The sequence below is a fragment of the Lytechinus variegatus genome, chromosome 15 (assembly GCF_018143015.1).
Source record: "Lytechinus variegatus isolate NC3 chromosome 15, Lvar_3.0, whole genome shotgun sequence".
In the NCBI taxonomy this organism is placed as follows: domain Eukaryota; kingdom Metazoa; phylum Echinodermata; class Echinoidea; order Temnopleuroida; family Toxopneustidae; genus Lytechinus; species Lytechinus variegatus.
The window spans coordinates 24,610,261-24,633,671 of record NC_054754.1 but is presented as its reverse complement, the minus strand read 5'-3'; the positions used below and the strand labels follow the sequence as shown (position 1 = coordinate 24,633,671).

The 23,411-nt window shown below is 34.9% G+C and overlaps 2 protein-coding genes across 2 annotated transcripts; one reads left to right on the top strand and one right to left on the bottom strand.

Annotated features, from left to right (window-relative positions):
* Positions 1–1,503: 1,503 nt before the first annotated feature.
* LOC121428487 (calcium channel flower homolog) lies at positions 1,504–9,885 on the bottom strand. The gene is made up of 5 exons (XM_041625115.1): positions 9,708–9,885; positions 4,996–5,068; positions 4,459–4,584; positions 2,492–2,599; positions 1,504–2,092 (listed from the first exon to the last, which is right to left on the bottom strand). The coding sequence occupies exons 1-5, from the start codon at positions 9,835–9,837 to the stop codon at positions 1,984–1,986; spliced, it is 546 nt and encodes a 181-aa protein (XP_041481049.1). The 5' UTR covers positions 9,838–9,885; the 3' UTR covers positions 1,504–1,983.
* On the top strand, positions 9,877–18,738 carry LOC121428486 (geranylgeranyl transferase type-2 subunit beta-like). Its single transcript, XM_041625114.1, has 9 exons — positions 9,877–9,968; positions 11,569–11,676; positions 12,519–12,716; positions 13,600–13,705; positions 14,959–15,011; positions 15,653–15,766; positions 16,272–16,383; positions 17,900–18,063; positions 18,493–18,738. The coding sequence occupies exons 1-9, from the start codon at positions 9,966–9,968 to the stop codon at positions 18,634–18,636; spliced, it is 1,002 nt and encodes a 333-aa protein (XP_041481048.1). The 5' UTR covers positions 9,877–9,965; the 3' UTR covers positions 18,637–18,738.
* The last annotated feature ends 4,673 nt before the right edge of the window (positions 18,739–23,411 follow it).

The window sequence follows — 23,411 nt, the reverse complement described above, 5'->3', positions numbered from 1 at the left end:
CCCTCAAATACGAGTCACAGATTTGGTCAGTGGACGAGAAGGCTTGTCACAGATTACTTCGCGCATGCGCAGTGCTCCCAAAATTCCTTAATCTCGTACGTCCACATGGCACGTCACAGAAAACGAAAGGTCTCAAGTAATAATATTGACTGGCGTTACTTTCGGGAGATACCAAAAATATTTCCCTCACTAGACCCATATTGCCCTCGTCTTCGACTCGGGGCAATATGAGACTAGTTTGGGAAATATATTTGGTATCTCCCTCAAGGCCAGTCAATATTATATAATGATTAATCAAAATGTGCCCAATTTGGGGATACAATTAGATAAAAGACAGCAGCTTTATTATTCACACTGCTGATTATTTCACTTATTTTTGTGAATATAAATATTTTTCAAAGATGGGATTTACATGTAGTCATAAATCCATTCAGAGCGGGAATTAATGCCTCATATAATTAATATACTGTTCAAAATAACTGCATTTGCATCACTTTGGGAAACATATAGCTCCGAGCACTCCTTAACTTGAGTTGTTGTATTACAAGACTGAGGTCTTGCACTTATTTTTGTTTCTAATGCAAAGGATACACAGAACTACCTAATGGGGAGAACACAGAAGGAAGTAGACATATACTAGTATTTTCTATAGGTGAATCTGGTTTTCTGGTAATTATCAAAACTGGTGACTTGTTGAAAATTACTAAATTGTTAAATTGCCTTATAACATATGAAGTTCATTTTTTTTTCATCCTATGCATATTGGCAACAAAGAATCTATCCATTTACTTTCAGAAAATCAACATAACAAACAATCTAATTAAAAGGAAGATAATAAATAAACAATGATGCATTACAAAAATTAGAAATGATGAATAAATAAAATGAAATAATTGGGCATTTTAAATGTTGAATAAAAGCTCAGATCAATGTGCAAATCATACAGATGCACAATCAAATATATTTATCCAACTCAGTGCAGTGATTTAAAAGTTACTCAATATTACAGTGAGCATTAGCATATTGCACAAGTCTTCAGTTACCAATAGTCTGAATACAAAGATGTTACAAAATTCAATAATTAAAATTCACTAGAATCTGCAAACTTTCCTACATCTCAACTCTTGAAAAGCCAAAAATATTACAGGATTTTATCACACTGAGTGGTGCCAAGACGAAAAAAAATCTCTCCAATTTCTAATGGCATCTTACTAATAAACTTGAATCCTGTATTCCACCATTTTGTCAGGAACTGGAAGAAAAAAATCAAATGACAATTAGAAATCAAGAATTTGCATGTTCCCAACAACTAAAATACTTTAATGCTATTGAATAGCACTTATTTCCAAACCCTAACATATTATATTCAACTATGAATAGAGATTAGATTGTCAACTGTCATATTTCTTAATTTTCTTGTACAAATGTCTTGAGGTAAACAGAGGCCAAAATACTATGCACGATTGTCGTAAGATGAGTGTGTGCTGACATTTTTGGATGTTCAAGCCGGTCCACAATGGGCTTGTGCAGAGATTGCTTGCATCCAATGTGGGAAAACTGTAGCTTATGACTCAAGAAGATAAAACAATAAAAAACATGTATACAAAAATCATGGATGATGTGCAAGCTAAAGGAAAATTGGAATGGGTTCTTCGGGCATGTCAATGTAAGTAAAATACTCTGGATTTTAAAATACACATTTTTATGGATTTTAATAGACCTGAGCAGCAGAAAAAAAGTGGAATGATAACAGCAGAATGATCCAGGGGTGTGTTTCATAAAACAAACAATCAATGATTTTCATTGACTTATTCATTCCAAGCCAATCAGATGCAAGGATATCAGTAGCTTATAACAGATGTCAGAGCAAAATCACTGACTCATTTGTTTCATGAAATGCTACCCAGACGCGATTTGAGGCTGTGTATTGGAGGGTGGAATGTACCACTGTCGGTTGATAAGTCTGGCGCCCTCAATGTCAATTCAAGGGATGAGTTCTCTCTTCCCGTATTGATCCTGGGATGGAGGGTCTGATAATGCCATGTCTCCTCCTTGCTGCTGGGCTCTATGGGCATTCTTAACAGCATCACCCCTGAAGAAAAAAAAATAAGAATGTTAAATATTATGGGTAACTCAGCTCAAAGCTTGAGGAATGTAATTGCAGCAATCAATGATTTCATGGAAAACTCTACAAAGTGTTTACATCAACTTAACTAAATGAAATCATAAAATCTAAGCAGAAAAAAAATAACACAGAAGATCAACGACACAGAAAAGCACATGTGGGGCAGCGCACTATCATTGCTAGAAAAAAGACCTCGACACCTCCAAGGCTAACTGGAATGCCATGCTTATTTTGTCCACTTCTCAGCAATTACACATTTCCTACCAGAATCATTTAGCAACGCCCCCCCCCCCCCCCTCTCCCAAAATGCTTTTTTCCCCCTAGATATGGGAGTTACAAGGGATAAAGAGACTTTAACAAACTTACTTCTTTCCAATGAACACCAGTCCATAGAGGACGCCAGTTGCCATGATTACAAGGCAGGCAAAAATTTGACTCACTCCAACGCAGAAGAAGAACGGCACAATAGGTAACCTGGTGGGATCAAAATACATAAAGAATAAATGAATAAACACACCATGTATCATAAGTCATCTAGTAAACTATTTGTGGCACAAAGGGATAAAACAAGGTTGAACGAGTAATTAGAACATTTAGAAAAACACCAAGATAACAAATTAGGGATAAACTATAATTGAGTTTTTACAGACATTTATCAATCAGATAATTTACGTCTGGACAGACTTGTCTTTATGTTAATGCCCACAATCATTATTTTGATTATGATGGCATATGAAGGTCAAGATTGACTTGACCTGAATTTTGCCGGGACTGGCAGGTGCAATACACCGGGTGAACACCCTACTCTTTGACAAATAGTGTATTGGTTTTAATGTGCATAGGTTGTGTTTCTCCTATACAAGGGACCAACATTTGCACTGAACACAGTGGTGAGGGATGCTAACACACAACGCTATAGCATCAGATTTTTTTTTGTTATACGCGTTTCGGCATGAGCGGGACTCGACCCCCCTCACGTTGAGATCTACCATCGTATCCGAAACATGCGCTCTAACCGACTGAGCTACGCTGCCTCCCGACAGACTTTCAACATCACCTCCTGAAAGATGTAACCAAGGAGCATTCCATCAACATTCTTTGTCTGACAAGTTGTCAGAACTGACAAATTTCCTTTATTTTGATTAGCTGAGAAACACTGTTACTATAGTAACTGTTGGATAGATATAAGTTTTTGGATAAAATGTGCTCCAACTCCTTTTATGAATTGCTCCCAGCAGCTCAAACCTCTGCATCAATTCATAACTTCACCACATACATGATGTAGCTTTGGATTACAGGTGCACGCCACAATACCAGGTTGTGTTATAGTAAAGTAGTAAATACTGACAACACATATCATTCTCTCAAGAGACCAATCTTTTGCGATGGAATCAAATCAAATTCAAATGAAAGTATATTTGGGACCAGAGTCATCTGTTCGATGTAGAACAAACCCGGGCCCTGCATTATAAAAGATACAATCGATCGGTTGGAACTGTTTGTACATGGTTTTCCAAAGTTTTTAATGGTTTGCTCTGATTTAAGATTGATTGTAATCATTTAAGCTGCAGGGCCTAGGCTCTGTAACATAAAAGCAATGCATAGTGATTGATATGGGGGCTGATGTTCTCAAATACTCAATGCAATCAATCATACATATAAGCCCAATAATCAATCTCTAAGTTTTATGTTACAGGGCTAATTACTTCAACTCTGGGCATTAAAAGGGTGGTCCAGGCTGAAAATATTTTAATACACAAAGTAGAATTCACTGAGCAAAACGCCGAAAATTTCATCAAAATCGGATAAGAAATAATGAAGTTATTGAAGTTTAAAGTTAAGCAATATTTTGTGAAAACAGTCGTCATGAATATTCATTAGGCGAGCTGATGATGTCACATCTCCACTTTCCGTTTTTTTATGTTATTACATAAAATCATATTTTTCCATTATTTCACACTTGTGTGAATAATATGTCTCCCTTATAATGAAATAAGTTGCAGCAATAAATATCTAATGCACTAAATCAGTTGTCAATCAAATTTTTCTAGTTCTTGGAGGAAAAAATTTGAATAAACCTAATCTCATATAACAAAAGAACAAGTGGAGACGTGACATCATCAGTCCACCTAATGAATATTCATACAGACTGTTTTTACAAAATATTGATAAACTTTAAAATTCAATAACTTTGCTATTTGTTGTCCGATTTTGACGAAATTTTCGGCATTTTGCTCAGTGAATTCTACTCTATTTATTAAGCTATAAATACTTTCAGCCTGGATCACCCCTTTAAAGTTGACTGTAAAAGGTTGATTTTGTTCAATACTTACAAGAGATAGAAGAGAGCCTTCTGCCAAGGAGCTCTGTTTTCGCTCCATTTGCTGACTTTGTCTGTGATGTCAAGGAACTGGCAGCAAAACGGGGCTTCTAATAGAATCGTCAGGAATCCAAGAAGCCTGAATGTAAAAGAGGTTAAAAAGAAAACATTTTATTCGAAATTGAAGTTCAACCAGAGTAAACAGACGAACAAACAAGAAATACGATATGAGAAAAAAACATATTGATTTTCCCAAAAAATATGAACAGTTAACTTGAGAAATATTATATGGCAAGAAATGCAAATATTTCGAAAAGCATTGGAAAGCACTATAAAAACCATTAAACTCGGTATAGAAATATCATAAATCATATAACAATATTGTCAAGCAAAGTTCTGTATATTATTTGGCATGCCACCACCCCCGCCACCCAAAACATGGATCTACGCTTCAGTTCAAATATATGTCTCATAAAGAACAAATTGTTACAGGAAATTAAGAGGACCATTCACAATGATTTTCTTGCACGTGGAGAGGGGCTATACTCACATGATGTAGATACCGGCAACAATGCACAGTCCTTTGATTGAGATCATAGATACCAGTCCAAGAATAATAGCCACTGAAATACAAAACATAAATTGTAATAATAATGAATCCTAAGATATTTGATAACATCAATATTCAGTAAATTGCCAATTATTTGTCTACTGCCAACTCATCACATTGTATACTTTCATTTAGTCTAATGCCATTCCGTCCATCAACATGTTGTCTAACAACCATTTGGTCCAATCATCACTTCGTCTAATCACCATTTTGTCTATGACCATTTCGTCTCATAACCAGTTAGTCTAATATCCATTTCATTTTCATTCATTTTGCACAATTCAACACTTAGTCCAATTAGACCAAATGGTATATGGACTAAATGGCTATTGGACCAACTGGTTATTAGACGGAATGGCATTAGACTAAATGAAAGTAGACCATGTGATGAGTGGACGAACTGCTGGTAGACCAAATGATAGTAGACGAGTTGGCAATTGGACGAATTGGAAATAAACCAAAATAATACACGTGAATTCAAACAGAGAAGGGCGAAAATGCTCCGGCATTACAATAGGGAAAATAGTTATCTTAAAGGGGAAGTTCACCCTGAAGAAAACTTCGTTGCGAAAATAACAGAAAAAATAGTGAAAAATATTGGTGAAGGTTTGAGGAAAATCCGTTAAAGAGTAAGAAAGTTATTAAAGTTCAAAATTTTGGATTTGTGACGTCATAAACGAGCAGTTGCCCCATGTGTTATGTAATATAAAATGTATGAATTTCAAATTTTGTACGGTTCCTGATGACTTAATTTTGTTTTCTTTTCATGATCGGGTATGAAATGATTTGTCTATTGATATACAAAAGTTACAGTGAAAACCATTTTCAATTTTCTGAGAAAATGACATTTCATTGATTTTTTACCATTCGCTATGTAGGAATGATGCTCGCATATGACGTCACAAATCAAATAATTGAAATTCTAGTAACTTTTTAATTATTTGATGAATTTTTCCCAAACCTTCGGCAATATTTTTTATTATTTTTTCTGCTATTTTTACAATAAACTTTTTGTCAGGGTGAACTTCCCCTTTAATGTTTGTGTTTTCACTCTATTCTTCTCCAAACTACTTCTTTTGGGTTTACCATGGCATTGGATAATAATCTATATTCTATAACTCAAACTACATGTAGAGTATATGAAGTCAAGGCACTAAATAAATGTAAAAACCACTGGTTCACTGCTACCATCCTGCCTGTGGAGAATCTACAGGTAGGACTATGGTATGCCAATTGATGCTGGATTGAGCACACACTTTAAAAACTCATTAAAATATCACTTTTGTGACCAAAATTATTAATTTCCATACAGTTGCAAAATCAATTTTCATTAGGAACATAGAATAATGTTTGTATTGTAATTTTTGTATTCAAAAACTTGAATTTTGGGCATATTTTTCTGTATGCCCTCTATTGGTGGAAAGTAATACATGTACATGCAAGAAAATTTTCATTTTTCAAGCTCTATTTTTAATAAAGAAAAAATAATTTAAAGAATCAAATTTACTTAAGAGCCAAGTTGTATAATGAAAAGTTGTAATGGAAACTGACAGTGTAAAAAAATCAAGCATTTGTCCAAAAGAAAAAATAATCCAAACATCGTCAACCTATTTTGCCACACATAGAGATGTAACTGAGAACAGGGTCATATCCTTGTTCAATGAATGAGAGGTAAGAACCAATGATACCAGGGTGACCAGACGTTCCCTCATTTCCCGGGATCGTCCCGTATTTTGCTCCTCTGTCCCGGTGTCCCGACAAACCCTTCCGGGACGCCTATTTGTCCCGTACTTCAAAATATTGAACAAAATATAGTTAACATATCTAAAAGTGAAGAATTTTCATCAATTAACCAACAGATGACAAAGCAGAGACAACAATAAAATCAATAACTTTCAACTCTTGCAAGTTCTGCGGTGATTTTCTTGCTAACGCAATATATTGCAAACTTACTGGCCTCCTGCATGTGTGTGGCAGGCTACTTTAGCTCGGCATGTAGGAGCAGAGCAGACTCTCAATGGTGCAAACAATCTCACAGTCATGATAAACAGGTTTTACACAAAAATAATCACAAAATCGGCGGGAAATTTGTATAATTATATTTTGGATTCTCAGATTACTGATTTGGTGATGTAATTGGAGGAACAAGTTTTCATATCAGATCTAGTTGTTTCATCTTTTGTTTTGAGTCTTGTATTTTGCGATCGGTGAGAACTTGTATTGAGAGACGGGGGGAGAGATGCCTGTGTGTGATGCCGCGTTGTTTCATCTAATTTTCAAATTTGACTACGTTTTACTTTTAAATATTATTCACTTATAAAACATTTTACTTCTTTAAAATAAAAAATAAATTACCGCATATCAAAAAACTTCAAATATCATTAAGATTTTTGTTAGATTATTAGATTTTATGTCTGCTTGAAATTTGATTTTTTTTTCCTCTTTCTTTTCTATCCTTCTTTCTTCATCCTTCTATCATTCTCGCTTGCCCTTTTTTTTTCCATTTATCTTTCTTTCCTGATCCTTTCTCTCTCTCTCTGTTCACTTTTCTTTCTTTCCTTCTTTCTTTTTTAATTTTTTTTTCTTCTTTCATCGCTCCTTTCTTTCCTTAAACTTTTCTTTGCTTCCTTTTCCCTTCCTCTCGTTTTTATTTTCGTTCTTTCTATCCTTCAATTATTTCTTCTTTCATTCTATCCTCCTTTCTTTCATTATTTTATTTTTCCTTCTAATTATTTTCCCTTATACTTTCTCTCCCTCCTCCCTTCTTGTTTTTCTTCTTTCTTTGTTTCTGTTTCATTTTATGAAAGAAACCTTTTTCTTTCATTCATTATTTCTTTCTTCCTCCTTTTTTCTTACTTTTTTGCTTTTTGTCATTCATTTTTTTCTTTCAAATATTATTTTGTTCACCTTCCCTTCCTTTCTTTTTTTTCCTTATTCGTTTAAAGAATAAGAGAGTCAAAAGGGGCCTAAGCTTTCGATCCTAGCAGAATCTTCTTCGGAGGCAAAATGACAAACATATAAGGTGGAACAACCATAATATAGACCACAGACATTCAACAGCAACACTGGAACAAGGAGACAAAAGGGGCATTAGTGAGAAGAGATAACCAATCAGGTTAATGAAGGGGATGAAAGAAAAGGAGTAGGCAGACACAAAGGGAAGTTGGTGTTAGTAAGGCCAAAGAAAGACCTCAAGCCAAGAGGGATTAAGATAATGAGGCAGGCAACATCAAACAGGATCTGGAACAAAACTGATCGGGTATGAGGAAGATATGAATAACAAGAGAATTAGTGAGAGATGGGTCAAACAGGTAACAAAGAAAGGCATAATAAACTGGTGCATAAGAGTGGGGAAAAAAGGGAAAGAGAAGGGAACAACTGATAATGTGCAAAAGACATAAGTATGTATGATAGAGCATTAAACAAACTAAGAGAAGAAAGTAAGTGTAAAAATAAATCTGTAAGTGTAAAAGTATATAAATGTATCCAAAATAAAAAAATATATAAAATATATACAAATGGTGTAACTGATATTGTAATCCGCTGGGTGTGACGGGAAAAAACAGAAGACTATATAGTAGAATAAAAAAAACCTGTATATATGGAAGGGAAGCAAATTGCCTAAAAGGGTAAAAGCAAATAAAGAAGCTGATGCTGTATGAGAGAGGGGGCGTATTGAGAAGAAAAAAAAAACCTAAACATAGTAAACATGAAAAAAAGCAAAATGAATAAGTGGTAAATCTAAGAGGTGAAGGGAGAGAAAAAAAATAAATATAAAATAAATGTTATATCGTTTAAAGAATAACGGAAACCCTTTTTCTCTCTTTTATTCTTTTCTCATCTTTCTTTTACTCTAACCTTCTTTTATTTGTTTTCTTTTCTGCATATTCCCCTTCATTTTTTTATTTCTTTCTTCTCAATTCATCTCTTTTGCTTCCTCTTTTCTTTCTATTTAATATTCTTTCGTTCATCCTCCCTTCCTATTCTACATATTTTTTTTTTTTACAAGTCTAACACCGTGTAGCCTTCTTTGTTGATCTTTTTTTTATTAAGACCTGGCTCGGTCGATCTGCTCATGCAGCCTCCTTTGTCGATTGTCCTGTATTTCACTCTGTGAAATCTGGTCACCCTGAATGATACAGGTCCGACAATTTGTTAATACATCCAATTTATAATTCCAAAAAGTTTAATTACAAATAAAAAAAAACCTTGTCCAACAACTCTCAGTCTCAAATCTCTGAGCTGCTGTCCTCTGAAAAGAAATAATATTTTGTATTGTTTCATCATCATCATCCTCCTCCTCCTCCTCATCAACATCATCATCATCAACAACATTGTCGTCATCATCACCATCAACATCATTATCGACATCATCATCATAAAAATCATCATCTATCATCATCATCATCGACATCATCCTCAACTATTATCACCATCAATCATCATGACCATCACCAAATCATCATCAAAATTGCATGGTCTATTATTAGGATCTACCATGTCTAACAATAAGACTAAAATGGTAGGTACTCTTTCACAGGCATTTCTTTTTTTTTTGCATTCGGATTCGCTGATCATATTTGCGAATCCGAATAAAAAAAATCACAATCACAAACATGCTGTTGAATGTGTGGGACAATGGCTTAACTTACAGACTCCAGCTACAGAAGCAACAATCCTTACGAAAAGCCTGAAACAAAAACCAGTTTCTTTTTGTGGAGGTGGAGGTGATGCTTGCTGAGGTTGGCCATCGTTGCCCAAACTTTTGTACGTATCCGCCATCTTAAAGTATGAAAAAACAGCAATCAAGAAGAACTTTCACCTCTGGCAGTCTGTCCAATAATAAGTGATGACGTCATCAAGAGCAGAGGTGTTGAAAAAATATTGCCTGTCGTCACCAATTTTACGAAATGGTAAGTTTATAACTTATATTTGTAATATAGATATCATGAAATGTTGGAAGGGGCGTCCTGACTTTAGTTTAGTAACAACAGAAGTATTTTATCCCTGTATAATTGGCACTTGTTTATTCGAGATTTTTTTTTTCCTTGCTTTGGTCCCATGTGTTCAGAACGTCGTATGTTTGTGTCGTATGATTTTTTTCGACGGCTTTATATTTGCCCACACAAAAAAGGATGCACTGATGCATGGACTGGTGCATGGTGTAGACAGTCGTCACTGCCACACTAGGATGAGTCATGATGAGGGGAGGGGAATAAAGCTATATTTCGAAATTCCAAAACTCAGTGTTCAATTGCTGATGCAGATGCGTACTAATCATTATGACATCATTGTCATGAGACATGACATTCCAATTATGGCATTGTGATCAGATGATGTTTGTCCTTGAGATAGTGTTTATTACTTTATATTTATGTCATTGCCACTATGTCTGTGTCTATATCCAATTGAATTGCTGATACAGGTCCCATTTTTCAAGCGTCTGAGTTTTTTGGGACACATTTTTCTTTCAATCTTCTAGATTCCTGTATATGAAATGTTATTGAATTGAATTTTTGTATTTTTTCAAATGAGATTGAGAGTTTTATACTCTTTGTCAATCAATCAAATATTAATTATGCCAAAATGATGTTCGTGCAAAAAAATCATTAGCTAACACAAGGTTAATATCCATTATGCTTGTGAGTAGCTACTCATTCAATGAACAAGGTTATGATATAACCTTGTTCTCAGTTACATCTCTATGTGTGGCAAAATGAGGTTGACAATATTTGCATTATTTTCTCTTTTTCTTTTGGAAAAATGCTTGATTTTTTTACACTGTCAGTTTTCATTACAGCTTTTCACTATATAAATTGGCTCCTAAGTAAATTTGATTCTTTAAATTATTTTTCTTTATTAAAAATAGAGCTTGAAAAATGAAAATTTTCTTGCATTACTTTCCACCAATAGAGGGCATTCAGAAAAATATGCCCAAAATTCAAGTTTTTGAACGCTCTGGTCAATACAAAAATTATTCTATGTTACTAATAAAAATTTAATTGCAACTGTATGGAAATCGATAATTTTGGTCACAAAAGTGATATTTTAATGATTTTTTTAAAGTGTGTGCTCAATACAGCATTGGCATACCATAGTCCTACCTGTAGATTCTCCACAGGCAGGATGGTAGCAGTGAACAAGTGTGAGTAGCTACTAATCTGAGTATATCCGACCTCAAATGAACCCATGTGTGCTAAAATGAGAATAGAAATGTTTGGATACAGTTAACTGGGGCCCGTTGCAGAAAGAGTTGCGTTTAAACACAAGTCAAAAAATCAATCGCAAGTCCCAAATGCGCGCTGTTGATTGGTTGAAAATCAAGTTGCGCGTGATTTTTAGAGTTGCGATTGATTGCAACTCTTTCTGCAACGGGCCCCTGATTTGGTCGTAATTACATGAAATTGAAGCAAAACATTGCCAGCACACAGGGGTCACTTACTGAGAATAATTCACATTAGATAATGTCTTAACATCTACCTTTTATTTCTCCGCCATATTTTCTCTATGTAGGGTACCCCCATCAAAGATGTAACAGTAAAACCAACAGCACCAAAGGAACTCCTCTTGGACAAACATATTGAATACATAGCCAAGTATGGCTCTAAGAAAGATGATTATGTAAGAAACAATTGATTTGCTTTATCAATGTCAATGAAAGTCAAATATTTAAAAATGTGCCTTGGAAAATTCATTTCTGTTGATATTGCCTTTTTGAAGTCATTTTTTTATGGATGTGATATTTTCAAGAATGTATGGTTATTCAAGGTATAGATTTCTTGGAGAAGTTTGTCATAGCATACTGTGCATAACATTTCGACAAAAACAGTTTATCATTAATTATCATATACTTCTAGCTACATGTATTTGGAATTATATATATGTCTAGTGGGTAATGTTATTAGTTCATATTTATAGTCATCATCTTCACCATGAACACCATCACATCATCACCGCAATCATCATTATCATCGTCATTATCTTCATCGTCATCATTATCATCATCATCATCATCACTATTTATTTTTTTGATATACCCCCTTTATTTTTGTTAGATTGGAGAACTTATACATGTATACATAAAATTTCACTGCACCCCAAGAACTCCTTATGTACATGTAGGCCTAGTGATGATTGTTTAATTTTTGTCTTTGCCTGAACAAAGTTTGGCAGAGACCTAGAGATCACTTTTTTCTGTTACTAGTAGTTTTTTGTCTGTTGGTCCATTACAAAAATATTAAGTCTTTTCAGTTTGCTCTATTTTATTTCTGCATCAATTGTGTTTACACTTGGTACAAATAATCCTTGGGAAAGACCACATTTGTGTTGATGATGATCATTAGGTCAAAGGTCATCTCGGGCTCAAAAAATCTTATTGATCTCGAAATATGAAGAGACAGGTGGTTTGTTGTTGGATGATGATATTTTTAAAGTGACATTTTTTATGTGATATAAAATAACAGGAGTATGTGATGACTGAATACCTAAGGATGAGTGGCATGTACTGGGGTATCACTGTCATGGATCTGATGGGTCAGCTTGACCGAATGGACAAACAGGAGATCATTGAATTCATCGTCAGCTGCCAGCATGAATGTGGAGGATTTGGTGCCAGTGTTGGGCACGACCCCCATCTTCTCTACACCTTAAGTGCAATACAGGTGAGGGACCTGTTTGGTGAAACCGTCTTATAGAGCATTGCAAGGACCTGCCTAAAATTGCAAGGCAATCAGGGTCCCCAAATCAATCATAAATCTTGAAATCAGTTGCAAATTTGTCTTTGGTCTTACTTTTGAAACGAGAGCTATGAATCTATCCTTAGATATGAGAGCTATGAATAAAATTGATTTATCAATTGTAAACTTGCAACAACAAATAGTGTGATATAAATTTGTTTATCTTGCAACACTCGATATTAGTCATATATATTAAAGGGGAAGTTTCCCCTGACAAATAGTTTATTGTTAATATAGCAGAAAAAATAATTCAAATATTTGCGAATGTTTGAGAAAGATCCATCATTTAAGAATAAAAATGTTGTTAGAATTCTAATTATTTGATTTGTGATGTCATATGCGAGCAGCTTTCCTACATATCATATGGTAAAAAAATATCAATGAAATGTCATTTTTTCAGAAAATTGAAAATGGTTTTTATGGTACCCTCCATATATCAATACACAAATCATTTCATAAGAGCTCCTAAAATGTGAAATTTATGAATTTCATATTGAATAAATCAAAGGCAGCTGCTTGTTTATGACGTCGCAAATAAAAGTTGTTGAAATTCTAATAACTTTCTTAATATTCAATGGACTTTCCTAAAACCTTCACCAATACTTTTTATTATATTTTTTTGCTGTGTTTACAACAAACTTTTTGTGAACTTCCCCTTTAAGTAATTTTTTAATGCATTCGGATAATTTTTATTCTTAAAATTGGCAATATTGGTATTCTCTCTGTCATCACTAATATTTAATTAATTAAAAGAAAATTCAATTGAAATCGAGAATTGACATTTCTGTTGTTTTCTGTTGTGACATAGATTTTAGCCATTTATGATGCCCTTGATGTCATCGATGTTGATAAGGTTGTTGAGTACGTCACATCACTGCAACAAGATGATGGGTCATTTGCAGGGGACAAATGGGGTAAGTACCGTAGTTAATTTTAGTGGTAAGTTGGCAAAAGAAGCCATATTTTTTTCCTACTTACCTTTTAGTTTTATTTCCTAAATAGTAAACAATATTTTGGCTTGCATTTGAACTTTATTTTGCCCTATCCTCCCCCCAGTTTACCAAGATACTACATCTAGCTTGCCTTGGAAAATTATCTACCCACCCTCCCCCCCCCTTCCCCCAGCCAAAATGGTTCTTGCATAGTTTTTAATGTTATATTGTTTAATATCCATTTATTATTTTTTTTATAGAATGCATGTCCTTATTTTTTTTCCTTACAGTTCTATTCATGACAAAAAACTTCCATTTGAGATCACTATACCCCGGTTTCCCTTCTCATCAATTCTCTTCTCCAAATACGACAAACCCTAACATGCCCCAAGCAAGCAATTTAAGTATCAAAACACCTGTTTCTTGACGTCGGTCCGAAGATAACACAAGAGCCCGGCATATACAGTCACAGTAGGGGGCCACACACGATGGGATGCATGCGCAGCGCTGAGCTCGGTTTCTGCAAAACATGCCGTCATTTTTATTCGCTTACTTTCCTTATTTCGAGGTCGATTTTCTTCGTTCGAAATTGAAAATGGACTAACATTGGATTACTGAATACAATATGCCTTTGAAAACGTGATTAAATATCGAATACAATAATTTCATTCCGAAGGTCCTACTACAGGCAGAGAAGTCTTACGTAATAGCACAGCTGTTGTTTATCTTTTGGTCCTTTGCTCAACGCTCATATACTGGCCTGTGGGGGTGAAATTGAGACAGCGGGGATTACCTTGCCAAGCGCGGATGATAAGGGCTTGGAAATGATATTTTGGAGACCCAAACGAAAAATGGGGTATAACACCGCAGTTTGCAATCTGAACTGCTGTCCGACTCCAAACGGTGTTATCACGTAATGTTCTGCTCTGTTTTGTAATTTATGTTGTTGGGTTTTTTCTTTTTTTTTTTAAATTGAGACCATTCCTGTCTTGTTTGCATAAAAAATAATGAGCGATCTGAATTTTGATTTTAATTCAAGTTTGCATCAGAAATTTCTTTGATGAACTGGAAAAGAAGTGCTCTTATAATGCTGATGTGGAATGAAACCTCAAACCTTCCCCAACTTCACCCCAAGAAACATATGCACACACACACACCACTTTCCGAACAATGAATCATGCTCATAGGTGTTGTTTATTCTTCTTTTTTTTCTTTGCTTCTTGTCTCTTTGACAGGTGAGGTGGACACCAGATTTTCCTTTTGTGCTGTAGCAACATTGTCATTAATGGTAAGTCATGACCATAACAGGCTTTTGTATAACAAAATCTATTGGGATAAAGTCTATTCCAACGCAGAATATTATTAACCTGGTTTCAGCTCACACTTCCATTTCTATTGTTGGGTGCATTCAAGGAATTAGTCCTGTAAGGTATAAAACCTCATAGCTTGGATTTAAACCCATATGACACCTTCACTGAAAGACAATAGTCAGTACCACAAGATCATAATGACCTCATCATGTAGAAAATGTAGAAAACAATGTGAATTTGTAGCAAAATATATTAAAAGAAATTTAATCAAAACTGCTGTTTTTATGATACAAATGTAGATGATTGTAAATGAAAAGAATAGGATGATCAATTTTTTAATTCTATTTAGTGATCTTTTTTTTGAAGGGGGGGGGGCTTTCCCTATATCTCTCTTTCCTTCATTTTAAAATAAATGTGATGATTAATGAGTATTCTAGTTTACTAGTTTTCATGAGCAGTCTTATTATTAATACACTTCTATATTTTGAATCAATGATCTTTGTGTTGTTGTTTTTTTTTTTGCTTTTTCCCCCTATCTTTCTCTCTCTCTCTCTCCCTCTGTCTCTCCCATACATCCTTTATTCTCTGTTACTCTGTAAATATTTTTTTGCACATGTAGAAAAGATTAGAAGCCTTGCCAAACATGGAGAAAGCAGTGCAATTTGTTGTATCCTGTATGAACTTTGACGGAGGATTTGGGGTCAGACCGGGGTCCGAGTCCCATTCTGGTCAGGTAAGAATGGTTTATAGTGACTTGGTCTGCAAGCAGTTGGTCAGCTTCCCATATAGTCTAATACCACATTGGCTAAACTTATTGGTCTACTATCAATATATCTGTATGCTATTTTCATTTTGTCTCTAGTCGACTTAGTTTATACCTTGGTCACATTTGCTCTACGGTGGCCGTACGGCAAGTCGAAAATGGCCGTTTTAACATTTTTTTTTGTCCAACTACATACTGGTGGTTTGAATTAAAATGAATGAAACAGCTGTTTTCGACTCGCAGTATGGCCGCCGTAGAGCAAATGTGACCAAGGTATAAATGCCACTTAGTGATTGATCTTGTTGGGAATGAATAAATAGCTTCGACCTTCACAAAAATCAACCCATGAAGGGTAAACAATAGAATATAAAGAGAGGATGAACTTAGGTGTTGTTTGACTTGGGTAAAGTTGACTGGACATGTTTGGCTCAATCTACTTCATTTTCATATCTGTCTGTGTCTCCTTGGTCCATAGATTTACTGTTGTGTTGGGTTCCTATCCGTTACAAACAACCTTCATTATGTCAATGCTGATCTGCTAGGCTGGTGGCTGTGTGAAAGACAACTCCCGTCAGGTGGTCTGAATGGTAAGATAGTCGACCTCTTGTTATAAGCTACTGTAAACCTTGCATCTGACTGGCTCAGAGCAAAATTGTCAGTGAAAATTTGTGTCATGAAACACTTCCCAAAGCATCTTTATTCCGTTGGCTGTAAATACTTTTATCTGTTTTTGGACCATTATAAAGCTGGGCTATTGTAGGGAGGACCTATCTCACAGCGAGGAGGGGGGGGGGGGGGGTCAGCACAAGACAACATAAACAGATAATTTTTACACTGTATGTTTCCAGAGATTTATTTTATTTATTTATTTCAATATATTTAACCAGGGTAGCCCACTCAGCAATAAACTGGTCTCCCGTGGGGCCCTGGAATACATGATAAAAACAAGTATAAAACATTTAAATACATTTAAAATATACACAGAAATATTCTAAATAACATGACTCGTATCATAACAGAAAACATAGTAGCAAACATACGACATCGTTAAAAGCATGATACTAATTAACAAAATTACACACGAAGCAGTACATATAAATAAAATAAAGTAGATAGACATAAAAAGTTGATTTCAAATTTAAGAGGCAATAATAAAACTTAGAATTTAAAAAGATGCACTTTAAGTTTCTGTTTAAAGATTGATAAAGATTTTGACTGTTTCAAATTAAATGGCAAGTTGTTCCAAAGTAAAATCGCTGAGTAAAATAAAGAGTGTTTAAAAATTTCGGTATGAGTTTTTGGGGTGATCAAATTATCTTTTGCTGCATATCTAGTATTAAAACAATGAGAATCACTTGCAAAAGTAAACACATTACGATAATATTCCGATGACAGACCATTGATACATCTATACATAAAAATACACTTAAAATAGGTAACGCGGTCATTGAACGGGAGCCATTGGAGTTCACGAAACATTTCTTTGGAGGGGGTATAAAAATTACATTTCAGGATTAATCTAGCAGCTCTTTTTTGAAGCTTAATTATACGATCTGTGTGCATATTAAAACGCAACCCCCAGATTTCACAGCAGTAATCAAGGTGTGATTGAACTAAACATAGGTATAGAGTCTTGAGGGTATTTTGGTCAACATAAGGCCTCACCCTTCTTAGCATACCTAAGCAGGCATACACCTTTTTACATACATTGTCAAGAGATGCTTTGACCTCAATACAAAAGCATATTTTAAAAACATGTCTTGTAGTTGTTAGACATTCATAGCATCCATCCATGTGAGTGTTTTGATAAAACATTCTATTGTAGAAATGATGCATTGGTGTGAAGTTGTAGATTGGGGGCAATAGATTGTAATTAATGTTTAGAATGACTCTGCAGTGAATTGGTCTTGGCTAGTGGCAATGGGACATGTTCTGATCAGAAAACGCTTGGAGGTACCAACTATTGTGTGTAAAGAACAGCTTGACCCCCAATTCTTTGTCGGGGATGAACCTAGTACCACTGGTGTGTGAATTATGTATAAAGGAAATGGATTGAGATATTTAGAAACATACTTTTTGGAATACTTCCTATTTTTTTTCTAGGTCGGCCTGAGAAGCTTCCAGATGTCTGTTATTCATGGTGGGTCTTAGCATCACTAAAGATTATCAATAGATTACATTGGATAGATAGTAAGAAACTTATAGGATTTATTCTGGCTTGCCAAGATGATGAGACGGGCGGCTTTGCAGACCGGCCTGGTGACATGGTAAGATATTTTTCTTTTATTATCAGATGGAGGTTTTCGTTAAACCATAATATGGATATGAGTGTGGTGATATTGAATTAATGTGAAAATGTTTAGCATCCTAACATTATTTGAACCATACATAGAATGGCATTAACCAGTAGTCGTAGAGGGGGGAAAATATTCAAAGTCATCAAATTATGAAAGAAGAGAGCCATTTACCACTATCTTGCTGTTGATATAATTGATATTAGTTTTGGTTGAAATGGAGGTTGCATGTATATTAGAAATAAAATAGACTCTGCTTTAGGGGAAGTTGAATAATGGCCTAAGTCATAGCATTTCTTTTTTGTCCAGTGTACATACAAACATCTTTTTTTTTTATACCTACATTGATTTAAAGCAATGAAAGCTCTGAAATCTTCTAATTTATTTTTTTTCCAATTTCAGGTCGACCCATTCCATACCCTGTTTGGTATCGCTGGTCTCTCTCTTCTTGGGAGCTACTCAGAGAAGATCAAACCAGTCAACCCAGTCTTCTGTATGCCTGAATACATATTAGAAAGGATAGGTGTCACTCCACAAATCTCATGAGACATTCCGCCCTCTATCCTCGCTTTTACACAGGAGTGAAAATCTCAGTATGGAAGGCTGATTGATTTGAAATGCCAAGTCTAGTTTTGATAAGACCTTAAAGGAGAATGAAACCTTTAGAATAATAATAGCTTGTGTGAAAACAGAAAAATCAAAGAAACAGATCCACAAAAGTTTGAGAAAAATCGAACAAATAATGAGAAGGTTATGTGCATTTGAATATTGCGATCACTAATGCTATGGAGATCCTCATATTGGCAATGCGACAAAGATGTGTGATGTAGCCTGTGAACAACTTTCCCCATTACTTTAGTATATATTTCACTTAAATTGCCTATTTTATCACATCTATCAGTAGATCATATGTTCTTTCTATAGGAGGGCATGTAATACAGATTTTTAAAGAATACATCATGGATAAAGAGTAAGTATCACCATGAGAAAAAGCAAAAACAGACATTTTGGTGGTATTTTATAGTCCATCAAAGGGAAAGTTGTTCACATGTGACATCACATATCCTTGTCACATTGCCAATGGGAGGATCCCCATAGCATTAGTAATTGCGATATTTAAATGCTCATAACTTTTTCATTGTTTGTCCGATTTTTCTCAAACTTTTGTCGATCTATTTCTTTTATTTTTCTGTTTCGACACAAGCCTACTAATTACAAAGGTTTCATTCCCCTTTAAAAAGAAAATCACTATTATTGCACTTGGCCTTCATCTGAATTGTCTTCTTTCTGTTTTGTTCTCATCCCACATGGTCTAATCCTATTTCCTCTATAACCTGTTCATTTACTTATCATTTGGTCTTATCTCCATTTAGCCCAGTTACTATTTTATCTAATTTCATATATCATCCACTTGTTCTAACACCACTAGTCAACATTGTTTGGTAATCTGTTCATAAACCAGGGGCCCTTTGCATAAAACTTTTTTTACCTGAGAGAACTCGGGTTGTTTTTACCGAAGTTTTTGCCCTGTGTTAAAGTCAATGGCATAAATCAGACTAACCTTAGTTTTCAGTTTTTACCATAGTTTTCTCAGGTAAAAGTTTTATGCAACAGGCCCCAGGTTGCCGTTTGACAAAAAGCAAATTATTTGCAGACAAATTCAAAATTAATTCAGCTTGGCATTAGACTAAATGAGAATTAGTCTAAGTGGGTAAGGTTTATTTCCAATTAGTTTTATGCCAATTCGTCCAATAGCCAACTCGTCTACTACCATTTGGTCTATCATCAGTTCGTCTACTCACCACATGGTCTAATTTCATTTAGTCTAATGCCATTCCGTCTAAGCAGCTGAACCAATAGCCATTTAGTCCATATACCATTTGGTCTAATGAAACTAAAGTGTTAATTGTGCAAAATGAATGAAAAGAAAATGGGTATTAGACCAACTGGTTATAGACGAAATGGTGAGTAGATGAAGTGATGATTGGACCAAATGGTTGTTGGACGAAATGTTGATGGACGGAATGGCATTAGACTAAATCAAGGTTGACCATGTGGTGAGTGGACGAGTTGGCAGTGGAAGAATCAGCAATTTACCATGGGTATTAGGCCAAGCATAGTGTAGACCAAATGGCAATTAGACCACATTGATAGTAGACCAAATGGGTTTAGCCAATGTGGTATTAGACAGTCAGTGAAGTCAATCAACTTCTTAAAGACAAAGTGAACATACATGTAAGCCCTGTAGGTCAAGGGTTTACATCTGTTCTGGGGGCCGTTTCATAAAGCTGTTCATAAGATAAGAGCGATTTTAAGAACGACTGGTGAACCTTTCTTACGCGCTAAACCATCGCCAATACAATATACCACTTACCGCAAGAAGGGATCACCAGTCGTTCTTTAAGTCGCTCTTAACTTACGAACAGCTTTATGAAACACCCACCAGATATTTATAGTTTTGATGATGTTGGAAGGACTATTTTACTTGAAAGCTCTTGAAGCCAATCAGCTTTTCACATGATCAGTTTTACCCTTGTGTAAAAGCAAGGTAGTATATGTTTATATGTATTTATTAGATTCTGTATTTATGAACTTGAAATTCATTGCACTGTCTGTGCACCTGTGTTCAATGATGCATGTACCGTACTACTTGTCATTTCTTGTAGCAGGGGTGTGGTGTAGTGGATGTGTGTACAAACTACCATTCGCAAGGTACAGGGTTCAAATCCCATCTCAATGCTAGTGTCCTTTAGCAAGAAATATACCATCATTTGCCATTTTCCACTATATTGATTTCAAGATGCTAATTTCAAATGATACAATTATGCACATAGCACAGATGAAAAACTGAATGTATACATTTACATTGGTATACATTATGGATATGAAGGAATATCAATATACCTGTTAAACATAATTTTGCAATTAAGTCATGAAGATTCAACTTTATTATTTTTAAAGAAATTGTTTGACTATACGTAATAGGAAAATATACTGTAATTGCAGAAATGTAGAAACCTTCAATAATGATGAACGAGATCTGTAATAAAAGGTTTTTAAACTGGAGGTCTTGCATTTATATTGAGTTCTTTATTTGTTACGTATGACACGCCAATTATATTTATTTCAGGTCTGTAAATTTTTATAGTATGGATGTTTAAGAATAAGCAAAAACTATGCATAATATGTCAAGTCTTTATGTAATGATAATGGATACCCAGTAGGATGGAAGTGTTATTGTGTATAAGATTTGGTGGTGCTATTTTGCAGGAGCCAGGCAGGAAATACTCCCCAGGGAGTGGAAATGTGATCAACATTATGATAAATCCTAATATTCATCTGCAGGCTCTTTTGTTGCAGGGGTGATACATAAACTTTTGTCGTCAGGGACCCCTAACAACAGTGGTTAGTGATTAATCGCTAATTTGGAACAACAATTCTGATTGGTTCCAAGTCAGTCTAATGAGCAGAACGCACATGCAACAATGGTTGTGATTGGTCATTAGTATTTGGCAATTAATCGCTAATCTTAGTGTTACAGAGCCCTGGGGAGTGTTTCATAAAAGGACTTGTCAGATATTTTATCCGACAGTTGCCATAGGAACTGTGCTTCTCAGCCAATCAAAATCAAGGAAAGTTGTCAGATCTGATCAAACTGTTGATGAAATGCTCCCCTGGAAGATGTCAGATCTGACAAATCTCATTGCGTTTGCTTGATTGAGTAGCACAGGCGTCTGGCAGTTACAATGGCAACTATCAAATGACAAGTTGTCATTGAATGGCCCCCGATAAGTGCCTCATTACCAGACAACTCATCCTTGAATTTGATAAGCTGGGAATGTGTCAATTGGGGCATTGCAAGAAACTTGTGATCAATTGCAAGAAACTTGTGATCAATTGCAAGAAACTTATGATCTATTGCAAGAAACTTGGGTCAATTGCAAGAAACTTGAGATCAATTGCAAGAAACTTGTGATCAAATGCAAGAAACTTGGGATCAATTGCAAGAAACTTGGGATCAATTGAAAGAAACTTGCAATCAATTGCAAGAAACTTGGGATCAATTACAAGAAACTTGTGATCAATTGCAAGAAACTTGTGATCAAATGCAAGAAACTTGGGATCAATTGCAAGAAATTTGGGATCAATTGAAAGAAACTTGCAATCAATTGCAAGAAACTTGGGATTAATTACAAGAAACTTGTGATCAATTATAAGAAACTTGGGATCAGTTGCAAGAAAATTGTGATTAATTGCAAGAAACTTGTGATCGATTGCAAGAAACTTGGGATCAACTGCAAGTAAATTGGGATCTTCTGCAAGAAACTTGCAATCAATTGCAAGAAATTTGCATATTCGCGGCATATACCATTATGTATTTTATGTTTCAGTGCAAAATAAATGTGTACAGTATATTCAACATCCTGATGATGTATTTTGTGTTCTGATTTTGGTATCATACATTTGTTTCTATCATGGACATTTCCATTGACATTGATATCATGGTAAAACATGGTCAATGTGAGATAAAAGAACTTTAGTAATTTCCATTATGGTCAATAACTATAATGGATCTGTAATTTGATTACTTGGTAACATATTAATAATATTCCTACATATTATTAATGTAGGTATTTAAACTAATTCTTTATACCCCCACCTAATGTAGGTGATTGGCAGATACATTGGCCTGTATTCTACATTAACTCCAGTTTATATTTAAAATGGTCTTAATATGTGGTTTAACTATGGATAACCCATTGTGACAAAATTCTCTATTAAGGTCAAGTCCACCCCAGAAAAATGTTGATTTGAATCAATGGAGAAAAATCAAACAAGAATAATGTTAAAAATTTCATCAAAATCGGATGTAAAATAAGAAAGTTATAGTACGATGGAAAAATAAATCTTATCATCTGGACTTACTTTGGAACAGAGAACAGTTTCACGTCCGATCCGGGACACAGAAAGTTATAACATTTTAAAGTTTCGTTTCTTTTTCACAAAACAGTTATATATGCACAACTAAGCACAACACGCAAATGAGGGAGTCGACATTGGCGGCGGAAGGAAAAAAAATTGGGGGGTGTCTACCTGAAATTTTTGGATGGACACATGTAAAAAATTGGACAAGTGCTCCAAAAATTTTTGACAAAAAAAAAAAAAAAAAAAGTAATCAACCTAAATTTTAGGGGGGACAACACACGTTTCAATGGGGGTCCACGTGAATTGAGGGGGGGACGCAGAGAAAAAAATTGACAAGCAAAAAAAAAAAAAAGCAAAAAAAAAGGTTAGCAAAAAAAAATTTTTGGGGGGGGCAA